Below are 16,761 nucleotides of genomic sequence, written 5' to 3' on the forward strand. Positions count from 1 at the left end.
CACTCACTGTTCTGGTGTCTGTGGGGGTCTACTGGAGATGAGGCTGCGACACTCGTCTGCAGTGGTGGACACCAGTCCCTTCTCTCCTGAGGACCCTGCCTCTGACCTGCACACGCACGCACGCACACAAACACACACACAGGCACACATGCACACAAACACACACACACAGGCACACAAACACACAAACACACGCACAGGCACACAAACACACACACACAGGCACACATGCACACAAACACACACACACAGGCACACATGCATACAAACACACAAACACACACACACAGGCACACATGCATACAAACATACAAACACACAAACACACACACACAGGCACACATACAAACATACAAACACACAAACACACACATACAGGCACACATACAAACATACAAACACACAAACACACAAACACACACATACAGGCACACATACAAACATACAAACACACAAACACACACATACAGGCACACATGCATACAAACATACACATAAACACATAAAGACGCACACACACAAACACACACGGACACACAAACATATAAGCACACTGGCTCTGTCTCATATGTGTCAACAAAGTCCTCAGAGACGACTGACACCTATCCAGCCAATGGCGGATGGCTTTTCTTTGTCCTAGTTCTGTGATTGGTTGAATCGAAATACCTCTTTGGCACGTGGGGCTTAGGCTCCTCCTTCTCCTCGGGCTTCTTGGTGCTGGTGACCTTCTCGGCGCTGTCCAGGAGCGCGCTCAGTGCCACCCTGCGGAACACGTTGCCATGGGATTCCTTGATGAACTGCACCAGCTGGCGGATGTCACAGTACAGGCCCTGGAGGAGACGCGGAAACGAGGGAGCGAGAGAGTGTGTGTATGTGTGTGTGTGTGTGTTTACAGAGGAGTGTGTGTGTATGTGTTTACAGAGGAGCGTGTGTGTGTGTGTGCAAGACGGACAGAGGAAAGAGAGAGAACAGGAAATCACATTTCCAGCAGGAACAGGACATGATAATAATCTCCAGCACCCTGTGTGTGTCTGTGTGTGCGTGTGTGTGTGTGTGTGTGACATATTCCACCAATCTGTCTTCACAGCACAGCAGCGGTAGAGCTCTGTGATGTCACACCACGTTGTGCCACAGTGCTGTGAGGGATCCTGTTCCTGCATACAGACAGGCGCACCCAGCGCCATGGCAACACTCTCCACCCAGCGCCATGGCAACACTCTCCACCCAGCGCCATGGCAACACTCTCCACCCAGCGCCATGGCAACACTCTCCACCCAACAGTATGGCAACATCCATGGTAACATACTCCACCCAGCGCTATAGCAACATACTGCACCCAACGCTATGGTAACATCCTACACCCAGCACTACAGTGTTGTGGCAATTGTTGATCACAAGTTTGAGTTTTCTCATCATGATTTGTTCCTTCTTCCAGCTTCAGACAACTGTCTGTTCATACTTAGTGTACGCGTTCTTTAATAATTCATCAAGGATCCATTGTGTCACACTACCAGTCAGCCTTTAATAATTCAACAAAACATGTTTCACAACATGGATATGATGGTAGAAATCCCCACGGGGGAATAATTAAGGCAAATAATGTGTGTGTGAGAGAGAGAGAGAGAGAGAGAGAGAGAGAGAGAGAGAGAGAGAGAGAGAGAGAGAGAGAGAGAGAGAGAGAGAGAGAGAGAGAGAGAGAGAGAGAGAGAGAGAGAGAGAGAGAGAGAGAAGGAAAGAGAGAGAGGGAGGTAGAGGGGGAGAGACACAGAATGGGACTGGGGAAAAAGAGATTTGCAGAGAGAGAAAGAAAGAAAGATAGAGAGGAAAAGCGAGGGAGAAAAAGATACAGACAGATAAATACAGAGAGAGGGAGTGATAGAGAAAGAGGGAGAGAGAAAGAGGGAGAGGGAGCAACAGGAGAATATGAGTTGGGGGGGTGAGGGGGGGGGAGTGGAAGAGGAGGGTGAGAGGGGGGGAGTGGAAGAGGAGGGTGAGGGGGGGGGAGTGGAAGAGGAGGGTGAGGGGGGGGAGTGGAAGAGGAGGGTGAGGGGGGGAGTGGAAGAGGAGGGTGAGGGGGGGAGTGGAAGAGGAGGGTGAGGGGGGATGAGGGTGGAAGAGGAGGGTGAGAGGGGGTGAGAGGGGATGAGAGGGGATGAGAGGGGAAGAGGAGGGTGAGAGGGGATGAGAGGAGAATAGGAGGGTGAGAGGGGGTGAGAGGGGATGAGAGTGGAAGAGGAGGGTGAGAGGGAGAAGAGGGGGATGAGAGGGGATGAGGGTGGAAGAGGAGGGTGAGAGGGGGTGAGAGGGGATGAGAGGGGAAGAGGAGGGTGAGAGGGAGACGAGGAGGGTGAGAGGGGATGAGAGGGGATGAGGGTGGAAGAGGAGGGTGAGAGGGGATGAGGGTGGAAGAGGAGGGTGAGAGGGGATGAGAGGGGATGAGAGGGGATGAGGGTGGAAGAGGAGGGTGAGAGGGGATGAGGGTGGAAGAGGAGGGTGAGAGGGGATGAGAGGGGATGAGAGGGGATGAGGGTGGAAGAGGAGGGTGAGAGGGGATGAGAGGGGATGAGGGTGGAAGAGGAGGGTGAGAGGGAGATGAGACATTTCTCACCAGGTTCTCCGGGCTGTGCAGCTCGTGGGTGGTGGACGAGCAGCGTGTGATCAGAGACTTGAACATGCAGCCCACCACCACGGCCTCCATGTTCTGGGCCAGGGACTTGTTGTCCCCCGTGGTGAAGTTGTTCCCAAACCCAGCCTTGTCTGCAGACATGGGGAAGTGGAAGAGACCAACACATCACACAGGGGTGGTGCGGTCAGGAGGAAACACTTTGCCTCTCCAGCTGCTCAGGGGTGGAACACATAAGCTCAAACAAAGAGGGAGGGGGGGACGGGGGGGACGGGGGGCGAGGGGGAACAGGTACAGAGGGAGGGGGGGGGGGGTGGGAACAGGAGTTCCAGAAGCTCAAAAGAATAAAAGCACAGATGTGGAAGCAAACTAAAAAAGGGATTTGGTTGAGAATAAGTATACATGCAAGTGACTGTGGCCTGCTAGCTAGGTACATAGACTGACAGGTATCTCACTAAGGGAAATTAGGTCTATCATTAAGAGTACATCTATAATAAGAGTCTATTATCAAGAACATAGTCTGTGATTACTGGAATAAAACTAGAACCTAGCCTGTAGGTTCTGGAATTTCAGCTAGAATCTAGCCTGTAGGTTCTGGAATTTGAGCTAGAATCTAGCCTGTTGGTTCTGGAATTAGAACTAGAATCTGAGTGTAGGTTCTGGAACTGTACAGAGCTCGGCGATGTAAATGAGTATTGAGTCAGAGATGGTGTTTTGATTTAGGAGCTGCAGGAGGGATCTTTAGGAGTGAGGGGAGCAGGAATGGTAGCAGAGTCTAAAGGGATGATCGTATCAGGGCTAGCTGTTTAGATTACAGATCGTGTTTATGTGTGTTTAGATTATAGATTATGTTTAAATATGTTTAGATTACAGATTATGTTTATATGTGTTTAGATTATAGATCATGTTTGAGTTTGTTTAGATTACAGATCATGTTTGTTTAGACTATAGATCGTGCTTAAGTGTGTTTAGATTATAGATCGTGCTTAAGTGTGTTTAGATTATAGATCGTGCTTAAGTGTGTTTAGATTATAGATTGTGTTTGTTTAGATTATAGATGCTGTTTATGTGTGTTTAGATTATAGATGGTGTTTATGTGTGTTTAGATTATAGATGCTGTTTATGTGTGTCAAGATTATAGATGGTGTTTATGTGTGTCAAGATTATAGATGCTGTTTATGTGTGTTTAGATTATAGATGCTGTTTATGTGTGTCAAGATTATAGATGGTGTTTAAGTGCGTTTAGATTATAGATGCTGTTTATGTGCGTTTAGATTATAGATGGTGTTTAAGTGTGTTTAGATTATAGATGCTGTTTATGTGTGTCAAGATTATAGATGCTGTTTATGTGTGTTTAGATTATAGATGCTGTTTATGTGCGTTTAGATTATAGATGGTGTTTATGTGCGTTTAGATTATAGATGGTGTTTATGTGTGTTTAGATTATAGATGGTGTATCTACCCAGGTTTCTCTTATTGCCCCTCCGGGACCTGTCACCTGCACTGCCGTACTCTGCAAGAGAAGAGATGTGGCACATGTTTATGTCAGACCAGCACACACACACGTATGTGTCAGAAAGGACACAACACGACACCTCACCTCAGATTCAGGTGAACTGAGACAGATACACACACACATACATTTTCACGAGCACATTAGTTGACACAGACATTCAAACATTTAGAAACAAAAGGGGTGTCCAGTGCACTTTCATAATCAAATCACTCATCTGTTCAGTAACTTGCCAACTACATCACTACAGCAGAAACAGCAGAAAAGGCTCAAACAATTAGAGAATTATTTTAGAGAATTGTGCCATTTGAGAACATATCGCCGTTGTTCAGCCATTAAGCCACTGGGATGCAATGAGCACACAGCATCTGATTGGCAAGTGTACAGAATGGATGAGTGAGTATGGAGGGGGTGCTGGGATAAAGCTTGTTCAGGTGGAGGGAGGACAGGGGCGGAGGGAAGGAAGGAAGGAAGGGGAGGAGAGACAAGGAAGTGGGGGCAGGAGAGGAGGAGAGGGGGAGAAGAGGAGGAGGGTGAGTAGGCAGGAGGAAGAGGAAGAGAGGAGTGGAGGGGAGGAGGGGAGTAAGGGAAGGAGGGGAACTGGGGTGGAGGAGGAGAGGGGAGGAGGAGAGGGGAGGAGGAGAGGGGAGGAGGAGAGGGGACGTGGAGGAACGGAGGGACTGGACAGAGCAGAGGTGAGTGGAAAGACAGAAGGAAACAGACGTAAAATCACAGAGGCCAAAGAGAAACAGATAAAAGAGTTGAGATCCGTGAATGTGTGATCTGTTCCAGAGCATATATATATATATAAATGCTTTATGTTTTCGTCCTGAGGCGAAATGCCGCTTGGTGTGTGTGTGTGCGTGCACATGCAGGTGTGTGCAGAGTGTTCGCACACACCAGAGGGTCAACACCTGCAGTGTTCCAGGCAACAAACTTGCCTATAAGCACCAGGATTTTTGCAATCTCTTAAGAGTCGCATTAACTCATGTCAACGAGATACAGCAAAAATCGTATTACACGCGCACGCACTTACGCGCGCACTCGCACGCACACGCGTGCTCCACATCTGCAACAGGAGGATTCTCAGTCTTGTCAGGCATGGGTTTGCGTATGCGCAGGGTGGGTGTGTAGGCTTGGCACGGCTGACACAGGTGCAGCTGGGTCTTACTGTCGGTGATGGGCTCCATGCAGAAGCCCAGGAGCGCATGCAGGAAGTCCACGATGTTGTTGAGAGAGTCTCTGTTCACGTAGTCCCTCATGGTCTGGCGGAACTGAAGCTTGTCCAGCTTGTACAGGTTGGTCAGACAGTTCTGGGCCTAGCAGACACACACACACACACACACAGATACACACACACACACACACACACACATGCGTACCATGCAGACACACACACACACATACACACAGACACACACACACACACACACAGATACACACACACATGCGTACCATGCAGACACACACACACACAGATACACACACACAGATACACACACAGACACACATGCGTACCACACAGACAGAAATGGGAAAGAAAACTGCAGTGCATTCATACTGGGTTGAACAAACAGGAAGGGGTGGGAGGGGGTGTGGGTGCCCCCGATCCAGCCCGAGAGAGAGAGGGGGGCTGACCTGCGTGCGTAGCCGGTCTCCAGACAGGCCGCGGTGGCCCTCCCCACAGCCGTACGCACAGCCCAGAGACTTGACGATCTTGATGAGCATGGTCAGGGCCAGTCTGTGGGAACTGAGGCTGGAGCTCTCCTCCTTCTCACACACACACACACACACACACACACACACACACACACACACAGGTGGAAACACACACACACAGAGGGGCACACAGAACGACAGGGCACTGTGTTAGGGCAATGTAAAGTTACATAATATACAGACTCAGAATAGAGTTTTTAGTTCGGATAATGTATTGTACGTGACAAACTCGCAGTATTTCGACTCATCATGCAGACACTACCTTGCTGTCTTTCTCCTTGTTGTTCTTGATATCGTCCTTGCTTCCGGCCCCGCTCCCGCCTCCACTCCCACCGCCTCCTCCCCCTCCGTCGTCTCCCCCTCCTCCCCCTCCTCCCCCCGGCGCTGCGGCCCCCGTCCCCCCGGCCACGCCCCCCTGGGCCCCTGCTGGGCCCTGGTTGGTCCCGTCTTTGGGGCGTGTCTCTTCGTTCTCCTTGTCGTCGGGCTTGGAGGGCGTCTTGCCCATGCCGGGCACCACCCCCAGTTGCAGCAGGCAGTCGATGATGTTGAGGGACACGTCGCAGATCCTGGAGCTGATGTCGTGGGCGAGGACGGCGTGGAGCGCCCGCAGCACCGCCTGGTACAGAGGGCAGGGAGGGCAGGGTTGTACATCCAGCCCTACATCCATCCATCCCTACATCCCTCCCTACATCCATCCCTACATCCATCCCTCCCTACATCCATCCCTCCCTACATCCATCCCTACATCCATCCCTCCCTACATCCAGCCCTACATCCATCCATCCCAACATCCCTCCCTACATCCATCCCTCCCTACATCCATCCCTCCCTACATCCCTCCCTACATCCATCCCTCCCTACATCCCTCCCTACATCCATCCATCCCTACATCCCTACATCCATCCATCTATCCATCCATCTATCCATCCATCATCCATCCTCATCCACCACCCTCCTCCCTCCCTCCAGGGTCCCCACTCACAGAGAGGTCCAGCATGCCGTTCTTCAGGATGAAGTTGTTGGTTCCCTCTATGTTCTCTCCGTCCTCCACGCTGGAGTAGTTGATGCAGGAGTCTGTGAAGCTGCGCGGCAGGTTGGCGCACGCCAGCGGCTCGTTGGGCATCTCGGGGATGGGCGCAGGGTTGCACAGCTTCTTCATGTGCTCCGTGAAGAAGTCGGCGTAGCCCACGTTGAAGGACGCCACCGTGGTGTTGAACGTCGCCATGGTGATGGTGGAGATCTGGGAACGTACTGGACGGAGGGGAGAGAGGAGAGAGGGGGGAGAGAAGGGGGAGAGAGAGGGGGAAAGGAGGGAGGAGAGAGGGGGAAGAGAAGGGGGAGTGAGGGGGGAAAGAGACAGGGGAGAGAGGGAGGAGAGAGGTGGAGAAAGGGAGGAGAAAGGGAGGAGGGAGGGAAGAGAAAGGGAGGAGAAAGGGAGGAAGGAGGGAGGAGAGAGGGAGGAGAGAGGGAGGAGAGAGGAGAAAGGGAGGGACAAGGAAGGGATGTTGCCGAAGGGGAGGAAGAAGGGAGGGAGGAGGAGTGAGCGTGTGTTCGACAGGGAAACCGTTTGCTTTACCTCGTCCCAGTCATGTAGGACACATCGGTGAGCGTTGTGTACCATACCGCCGAGCTTTGAGACTGTTTCCCTCCCTCCCTCCGACCAGCTTGATTCAGAGCTCTCACCTCCCTCTCGGACCGTGTTGTCGCTGTGGCTGTTGGCGTGGTCGGGCGCGTCTCGCATCAGGGAGTGATGGGAGTGCGAGTGTTTGGCGCTCAGACTGTCCACGTCAGCCGCCGTGTCCGAGCTCCCCCTCCTCGTGAACTTGCCTGTCAGCCAATCAGACGACAACGTGTGAACCGCCAACAAAACCAACTACCTGTCAAGCTAACTCAAGCTAACTCAAGCTAACTCCCTGACCAGCACAAACAAGCGACCGAGTAACAAAGTTGATGGACAGCCCACCCATGATGGTGGCCTGCCAGCCGCTCCGCTCCAGAGCGCGGCGGTCGTCTCCCAGGCCCGAGAAGCTTCCGAAGGAGAAGGTGCTGCGTGTGGGAGACACGTCCAGGTGGTCCTCGTGGAGCAGGAAGGGGACCCCCATGCGACGCTGACGCTTTTTCCCTGTGTGGTGGAACGGGATGGAGCCCTTCCTCTCTCGGTCCTCCCTCCGGTTCTTAAACTGAGAGAGAGGGAGAAACAGAGAGAGGGAGAGGGGGAGAGGGGGGAGGGGAGAGAGGGAGAGGGGGGGGGGAGAGGGAGAAGGAGAAGGGGAGAGAGGGAGGGGGGGGGGAGGGAGAAGGGGAGAGAGGGGGAGGGAGATAGGGAGAAGGGAAGAGAAGGAGAGGGGGGGAGGGAGAGGGTGGAGAGAGGAAGGGGGGAGAGAGGGGAAAGAGGGAGAGACAGGGGGAAGGGAGAGGAGGAGAGAGAAGGTAGGAGAAAGACTCCTCTTAACAAATCAAAGCTGCCTTCATACTACTCAGAGGGGGGGGCATGTCTGGCTGGAGTGCGGAATCGTCATGGTGACGCTCCTGACCTTTTTGAAGAGGTTCTTGCCCAGGTCGGAGGAGAGGTCGGGGACAGCCTGCCTGCGCAGGTTGGTCAGAGAGACCTTGGCAAACGTCTCGGAGCTCAGAGACGTTCCCTCCTCGTTACACTTCAGGCTCATGTCCTACAAAACGTGAACACGCACCAGTGAAGACAGGACTGTTGTCAAGGTCATCCACATACTGAAACGTGTTCTGGCTGGATTCGAATGACCGCTCGATCAAACGTGCACACAGATGAACACGTTCCCACGAACGGCAGAACATCCACAACATTTTCACATAGCGTCATCAAGGGTTTTACCAGCAATACTAGTGATGCCACCAGAAACACTGGCGGTGCCAGTAACGCTACGACAGCCTCGCACCTGCGTCTTGTGAGTGTTCACCAGGGAGGGGGCGACGGCCACCATGGAGCTGCTGCGGGGGCGTGGCAGGGGCGTGGCCAGGGGCTCGGGCGGGCGCTCGGGCCTCTCGTCCAGGATCTGCCTGAGGCGCTGCAGGTAGAACATCAGGGCCCAGTGGACGCCCTCCTCTGTCCAGTGGGGCTGCAGCAGGCAGCGCAGCACGGCCACGTCGAAGTAGGTGGCGTAGCGGGCGCGCTGGGCCAGGGAGACTGGGAGGCCGGAGGGGGCTGAGGTCCTGGGGGGGGGGGGAGGAGGTAGAGAAGGAAGGGATCGGAGGGAGAGGTTGGGGGGGTGGGAAAATCACAAAGCAAACTATGATTTAATAGATTCATGGGCAAACGCGCCACTGGGAAAATCCTAGTAATGGGCCCTGTGTCTATTCCACCCATTGTATAAAAATAAAAAAGCGCACCTAGTTCAGGCAGGGCAATTGGGCAGCGCGCGGCATCTTCTCATTACCACACTTGTGTTAGCCAGCACAAGCCCATTGGGCCACGTCCGATAAGACGGCATTAAAAGGTAGAGCGGATACGCACACACTCACCACAGTTGTTGTGTGATCAGTGCTGCTGCCGCCCTCCACCATCCCCTTCTCCCCTATGCTGTCTGTTCTATCCACCGGGGATTATATCTCTATTGCTCCTTTGCCTCATACGTCATGTCATGTATGTGTTGCATCGAGGAGGCAGGTAGTTCTTCCCTTAGATCATCCACTCCGCCAAAGTCAAACCTACATTTCCGTGTCATGTAACAATATATGCTCAAATCTGGGAGTCAGATGGCTGAGCGGTTAGGGAATCAGGCTAATAATCAGAAGGTTGCTGATTCAATTCCCGACTGTGCCGAATGACGTTGTGTCCTTGGGCAAGGCACTTCACCCTACTTGCCTTGGGGGGAATGTCCCTGTACTTACTGTAAGTCACTCTGGATAAGAGCGTCTGCTAAACGACAAAAAATCTAATACGTGAATGTCTGTCTCCTGAACTACTATAACAGCCTCCTGCATTCAGCCTAACGCCCTCACATTCCCTCCACCTCCGGCTCCACACAGCAGCAGGTGAATAATGCATCAGAAGGAGCTGGTGAACACAGCGGCTGGGGCCTGGGGCCGTGTGTGTTCCTGTGGAGAGCCCGGAGCCAGCGTGGACGTGAGAGCACTATATATAAGCTGCTACTCCGAGCAGGCGAGGGAATGAAGGTCACTGACTGACTCCTGCAGCGAATCCTTCCCCTCCGACTGACAAAACCTCTTTTAAGAGAGAAGAGGAGAGATTTATGCTAAGAGTAGGGGGGGAGGAGAGGGAGAGTGAAAGAGGCATTTAATCTTGACTGTGGTTTTCAACCGGTCGATATCTACATGAATCAATGGGAGAGAACAGGAGAAGGAGAGGGAGGGAGCTGGATTGCGTTTCACTGTCTAGCCAACACACACCCTCCACCCCCCGGTTCCCCCATCCTCCTTTCCTATCCTCCTCTCTCCTCCTCCCCTTCATCCTTTCCCCCTTCCCTCTTTTCCTCCCTCCATCCCCCCTCCTCTCTTTTCGTCAGTCGGACAGCCGGTGTTGTCAGGTTGCCGTGGAGACAACGTGACGACACCTGTCCCCAGAGACAGCCCAGCCCCCGACTCCATACAGGGCTGCAGCAGGGGTTGCTATGGAAACTGCATCAGCATCGCAAGGGGAGGCTGCGATTAGAGTGTGAGGCGTCAGAAAAGTAAAGCTGGGCCTCCTCGCTGAGCTCTCAGTCAGAGAGGGCCTCACTGCGGAGCTGAGTAAAAAACGGGCCTTGTCGCGGAGCTGTGTTCATAAGAGAGGGCCTCGCTGCAGAGCCGAGGTAAGACTGGGCCTCCTCGCGGAGCTATGACAGCCAAGCTATGATGGAGCGTTTGGCTGCAGCAGAGACACAGAGGACAACACTGAGACACTAGGAGAGAGTTAAACAGGAAGTGAGACGAGGAGTTAAACAGGAAGTGAGACGAGGAGTTAATCAGGAAGTGAGGCGAGGAGTTAAACAGGAAGTGAGACAAGGAGAGTTAAACAGGAAGTAAGATGAGGAGAGTTAAACAGGAAATGAATCACACTCTCAAGGCCACACGGAATATCTTGGTTTAGATTCACCTTTAGAGTCTAATACCCTTCCTGATAAGGCTTCTCATTCATCAGCAGTCACCAGGACACACACACGTGTGCGCACGCGCACACAAAACCTTGGGGAGCAATTAATTTCCTTTTGTTTGATGTGCAAACACCCCCCCCCCCCTCACACACACACACACACACACACACACACACACAGAGACACATTGCAGCTTCCCCATAGGGGCTCTTTGCCTACAGCCAGTCTGTATATAGACATGAGATAGTATTTCTGTTTTAACTGAGATTCTTGTTCGGAGCTTTGAGAGAGCTGGGGGAGGGAACAAGCATGGGGGAGGGGCCAGGTTTGGGTCTGGGGGGAGGAGTCTATTCAGATTCACATACTACTGGCTAAGGCATGTGCAATGGCTGATCTCATCCCTACCACCCTACACCATCTCAGCCTCATCCAGTCAGCACTGCTGTGATGTCATCAGAGAGGGACTCGGGCCTGTTGGAACGTGAACGTGTGTCTCTCTAACAACACCAACACGCAGTCACCGTGGAAACCAAGAGACCGTCGACATCGCTCGTATTCGCCGGATGATTCCCCCACACATTAGCGCCTGATCACTGCCCCACAACAGGCCCAGACTGGGCCCAGACTGGGCACCAGGGCTTGGGGGCAGTTGAAGCTAGAGGCCTGCTGCCAGGCCTGCCGTTGGCGGACGGAGAGAGGGAAACTGCCAGTAACAGACATACGACACATTATTTCAGCACAATTAGCCTAGTTAGAGAGAGAGGTGTCTGGGAAACAGCAGCCAAAGCAGGCTGTGATAACTGGGAGGCCAGGAGGATGTGAGGCTGGCAGGTAGAGGGTGGCAAGGCTGGGAGGATGTGAGGCTGGGAGGATGTGAGGCTGGGAGGACGTGAGGCTGGGAGGACGTGAGGCTGGGAGGACGTGAGGCTGGGAGGACGTGAGGCTGGGAGGATTTGAGGCTGGGAGGACGTGAGGCTGGGAGGACGTGAGGCTGAGAGGACGTAGGGCTGGGAGGACGTGAGGCTGGGAGGACGTGAGGCTGGGAGGACATGAGGCGGGGAGGATTTGAGGCTGGGAGGACGTGAGGCTGGGAGGACGTGAGGCTGAGAGGACGTAGGGCTGGGAGGACGTGAGGCTGGGAGGACGTGAGGCTGGGAGGATTTGAGGCTGGGAGGACGTGAGGCTGGGAGGACGTGAGGCTGAGAGGACGTAGGGCTGGGAGGACGTGAGGCTGGGAGGACGTGAGGCTGGGAGGACATGAGGCGGGGAGGATTTGAGGCTGGGAGGACGTGAGGCTGGGAGGACGTGAGGCTGGAGGATGTGAGGCTGGGAGGACGTGAGGCTGGGAGGACGTGAGGCTGGGAGGACGTGAGGCTGGAGGATGTGAGGCTGGGAGGACGTGAGGCTGGGAGGACGTGAGGCTGGAGGATGTGAGGCTAGGAGGACGTGAGGCTGGGAGGATGTGAGGCTGAGAGGACGTTAGGCTGAGAGGACGTGAGGCTGGGAGGACGTGAGGCTGGGAGGACGTGAGGCTGAGAGGACGTGAGGCTGGGAGGACGTGAGGCTGGGAGGACGTGAGGCTGAGAGGACCTGAGGCTGAGAGGACGTGAGGCTGGGAGGACGTGAGGCTGGGAGGACGTGAGGCTGAGAGGACCTGAGGCTGAGAGGACGTGAGGCTGGGAGGACGTGAGGCTGGGAGGACGTGAGGCTGGGAGGACGTGAGGCTGGGAGGACGTGAGGCTGAGAGGACCTGAGGCTGAGAGGACGTGAGGCTGGGAGGACGTGAGGCTGGGAGGACGTGAGGCTGAGAGGACCTGAGGCTGAGAGGACGTGAGGCTGGGAGGACGTGAGGCTGGGAGGACGTGAGGCTGGGAGGAAGTGATGCTGGGAAGGCTCTACTCACTTCTTTTTGGAGACACCTTTGAGCAGAGGGGGCTGTTGTGAGGGCCCCCCTTTCTCCACAGAGTTGCCGCGGCGACATCTCTGCTCTCCGGCACCTGGAGAGGATGAATCTGATTGGGCGGTTTCACAAACCACCTGGAATCCCTATAAGCAGAAGACAGGAAGACAGGACAGGAAGGAGGAGAGCAGAGGAGAGAGGAGGAGAGGAGAGTACACAGCAGAGGAGAGAAGAGGTTAGATGGAAGACAACAGAACAGCACAGCAGAGCCAGTCTACATTCTCCCAGCCTTTGCTTATCTTACACTCATACAGTAAGCTCAGGGGAGGTCACGACCCTGGATAACAGCACCAACTCTCTGCTAATTAATATTACCAGCCCAGGGGGAGGACAGGAAGCAAGGGGGGCTGGGAGGGGAAGTGGAGAAGCTCTCACCATGGGGCCAGGGTTCCTGGGTCCACAGGGGCTGCGCTGGTTGTTCACGGGAGAATTCCTTTTCGCTGGAGAGGATGAAGAGAATGGATGAGAAGCAGTTAGCTGCAGCAGCCCAAGGAAGAGCTCTTTGCAGACAGTGTTTTACAACAGATCTGTGCAGAGAGACTGTGTTCAGGATTGCGTTTGATATAGGTGCAGTTCTACAGGCCGTATGTGATGCCTGATGTGGCTATGCATGTGAAAAAAAGTTAGACACAAATAAAGGGCTACATAAAATGTGTCCAAACTTTTGACTGGTACTGTATATAAAATAGGATTGGATTCGATTGACTCACCTGTCACTATGTTTCTCACTGGCTTGATGAGGGCAGAGAAGGCGGGAACATCCGGCTGACGGTGCTCCCACATTGGCTGCCAGATGACAAGCCCGCTGGCCAATCGGAAGGTCAGATCAGATTCCTGGAGGAAAGACACATGGCCGTGTTGACACAGGAAAAAAGCCTAAGTGCAGATTCCAGGCACATTCAGAAAATGATAATAACATTTTATATCTAAAATGTCATATGAGGGGGGATTCAGACATTTACATTCAGCAGCTGTCTTATCCAGAATGACTTACAGTAAGTACAGGGACAATTCCCTGAGGCAAGTAGGGTAAAGTGCATTGCCCAAGGACACAACTTAATTTCGCACGGCCGGGAATCGAACCGTCAACCTTCTAATTTATTGCCCAACTTCCTAACCGCTCAGCCATCTGACTCCCTGACCTGCAACCTTTGGATCTGCAGTCAACAGCTCTACCACTGAGCTGTACCCAGAGATAAATCTAGAAAGAGTTAACTCGGATACGAAGCACGGATACTTGTGTTTCCAAGGCGAGTAATTGAATCAAAGCACACAATGAAACTCTATTTACTCAGTATGAAATCACCAGCATCCCCAGAGAACAGGAACCCTGCTCATCTGCACACAGATCAATGAGACAGCAGCTCAACGATCTTTGTTAGAGTGACGTTCAGGCAAGCTATATGGTTTATTAAAAAAACGAAATCTACTTTTGTGTGGTGAGTTATGTTTTGGGAAATCAAATGACCATTCTCTATATTGCAGTTTAGCTGAGAGTTGGAAAATCGAGGGGATTAAATAAGATAACTGAATAATATTTTCAGTAAAAAAAAAAAAAAATGGTATAACAATCCCCACCATTTCATTTCTTCCCTGCGTTGTCTTTGTGTGTTGTCTTTGTGCGTACCTTGATGCGGTGGATGAGCGGAGCGAAGAGGAACACAAACAGCTCCACGCTGGCCATACTCCTGTAGAAGAGCTTGGAGCGAGCGTGCTCATCCTCCTCCAGAGAGCCTCCGAGCCGGGGGCCGAGGCCCGAGCCCGTCCCAGACCCGGAGCCCGACCCTGGGCCCGGGGGGGAGCCCTGGTTGCCTAGAGGCTGGAGGAAGGCGCTGCTGCTCCCGGACCAGCCCTGGCCCAGGCAGGGCTCATGGCACTCCTGCGCGGCCTCCAGAAGCATCCAGTGCAGGGTGTACAGGAGCTTGGTCTCCGCCACACCCAACTTGTCCTGGTGACCTGGGGAAGGTCGAAGGTCAGAGTTTAGAGGTGGTCGATGGTGCGTTTAGTATAATGTCAAAAGGGATTGATGATTTGTGTGAGCGTGTGTGTGTGTGTGTGTGTAATGTTTGTGGGATGCGTGTGTGAGCGTGCATGCATGCACGTGTGTGTATGACTGTGCTGTTACCCAGCTTGTTCCTGTTTGACAGCAGGATGGAGGTGCAGTGGAGCACGTGGGGGAGGGCTGCCTGGACTAGTTCCCAGCGCGAGATGCTCTGGATAGCCTCCGACAGGGTGGGAGAGAGCCCGTGCAGCTTGTTCTCCACCAGCACGCGCTCAAAGGACTGGGGAAGAGCCAAGTGGTCACTGAGACTGAATCTAAAGACGGTTTGTTTCTGCTCAAATGCCCAATACGGCCACAAGCAAAGGGCTGTCTGACTGCAGACCTTGCTCTCAATATGCTCAACTTCATTCTGTTTTCGTCCATAATTCTCGATTTAGACATTTAGCATCACTGCGCTACAAATACACGTTTTTGACCTCGATGTTAAAAACTCGAATTTACCAATTGCAATTAGAAAAGTGCTCTCCTGATTCGCAGGTGCGTTTGCCAGTATCAGATTAGACCGGACCAAGAGTGAGCGATTATTTAATCAAATCAGAGTTATGGTATTATGTAAATGACTTACCACACACGAAGCTTCATACTGTTTCCCCAACTTCGGTCGCAGAAACGCGCTGGAAACATGATCAAACCGGTTACAACATGTAGAACCTTAAAAAAGAGGTGTAGGCTACAAAAGGCTTATCTCAATTAATAGTTACAGGCTAATTGCTCATATCCGATGTCAGGTGTTTTTCAAATAAAGAATGAATATTATCATTTGTGATGTAAGCATTGATTTAGGCTGTTTGTTTCACGCGCGTGACATCGTCGTAACGTTTTAACACCAACAATGTTTTTCCTCAATTACCATTTTTGAACCAGGCATGAAATGCTCGCTTAAAATGTCAGGTCTATATACACGGGGATAATCAGAGAGAAAAACGTATGTTGCGTGTCATCTCACATAGGCCTACTGTTCAAAACGACGTTTCTACATTGTATTTGCGGATGAGTTGCCTTGGTTTCTCTATTCGGTTCGACAGCGGCAAACACCTGTTATAAATTCCCCTCACTAACCTAGTCTGCCTCCACAGGAAGGTCTGGATAGGGAACGGTATTCCATTTCCACACTCCTTGTCGGAGTCATCCAAGCTCTTCCTCTTCACCATCTTGACCGCCTCGTCGTGGACCAGACGCGGTGGCTGGGTCTGTCCCGTCCAGGTGATATGCCGCTTCGCTCACGACATGATTGTGTTCCGCTTGTGTAAAATGGCTGCAAGTGTCGGCGGCGGACAGAGCTCTCCGGTTCCAGCACCACCCTCTGAACAGCGGCAGAGTAATAAATCAGCGGCGAACGCGAGCTTAAAGACGCAGGAGCCAATGACTACACGGAACAGATGTTTCCCTTGACAACATCAACCGGTTTGGTGTAGGCAGTGTAAAGAGAGCAAGTCACACGGGAAACCACAGAAACAAAACCCTTTAATCGGTTTACGTTACAGACGCAGCACATACAGAGTTGAATCTCTCTCCGGATCCCTTTATGAGCCATAATCCCCATTTGAATTGCACCAACAGGTTGTTTAATTACCTTAAAATCCCCATGTCTGCAAAATACATTTACATGGTGTGAGAGAGAAGCCAGAGGAGAAACACTGAAAGGATCCAGTCAACATGTTAATCTTGCTTCCTAAAACACCGTTATTCATAGATATATATGGTCAGATTCCACACTGCAGACAACCTTACAACTCTCCTCCACCTCCTTCTGTGCCTCTCTATCTGCATCTCAGACAAACACACACACACTCAAACACACACTCACACACACTCACC

General features: G+C 52.5%; 1 protein-coding gene across 2 annotated transcripts in view; it reads right to left on the reverse strand.

The window, feature by feature from the left end:
• unc80 (unc-80 homolog (C. elegans)) overlaps positions 1-16,094 on the reverse strand; it is a 44,167-nt gene extending 28,073 nt beyond the window's left edge. For both annotated transcript variants that reach the window (XM_084667731.1, XM_084667732.1), the window contains exons 1-19: positions 16,003-16,094; positions 15,509-15,557; positions 15,007-15,163; positions 14,509-14,837; positions 13,592-13,715; positions 13,257-13,321; positions 12,825-12,967; positions 8,768-9,041; positions 8,390-8,524; positions 7,819-8,035; positions 7,539-7,682; positions 6,838-7,106; positions 6,118-6,471; positions 5,775-5,906; positions 5,308-5,455; positions 4,086-4,136; positions 2,609-2,757; positions 667-830; positions 8-106 (exon numbers count right to left, since the gene is read on the reverse strand). In XM_084667731.1, coding sequence (XP_084523857.1) covers positions 8-106; positions 667-830; positions 2,609-2,757; positions 4,086-4,136; positions 5,308-5,455; positions 5,775-5,906; positions 6,118-6,471; positions 6,838-7,106; positions 7,539-7,682; positions 7,819-8,035; positions 8,390-8,524; positions 8,768-9,041; positions 12,825-12,967; positions 13,257-13,321; positions 13,592-13,715; positions 14,509-14,837; positions 15,007-15,163; positions 15,509-15,557; positions 16,003-16,094 — 3,095 coding nt within the window. The remainder of the gene's footprint in view (positions 1-7; positions 107-666; positions 831-2,608; positions 2,758-4,085; positions 4,137-5,307; positions 5,456-5,774; positions 5,907-6,117; positions 6,472-6,837; positions 7,107-7,538; positions 7,683-7,818; positions 8,036-8,389; positions 8,525-8,767; positions 9,042-12,824; positions 12,968-13,256; positions 13,322-13,591; positions 13,716-14,508; positions 14,838-15,006; positions 15,164-15,508; positions 15,558-16,002) is intronic.
• Positions 16,095-16,761: the final 667 nt, after the last annotated feature.

This window comes from Hypomesus nipponensis, chromosome 12, assembly GCF_054491055.1.
Source record: "Hypomesus nipponensis isolate SF chromosome 12, ASM5449105v1, whole genome shotgun sequence".
Classification (NCBI taxonomy): domain Eukaryota; kingdom Metazoa; phylum Chordata; class Actinopteri; order Osmeriformes; family Osmeridae; genus Hypomesus; species Hypomesus nipponensis.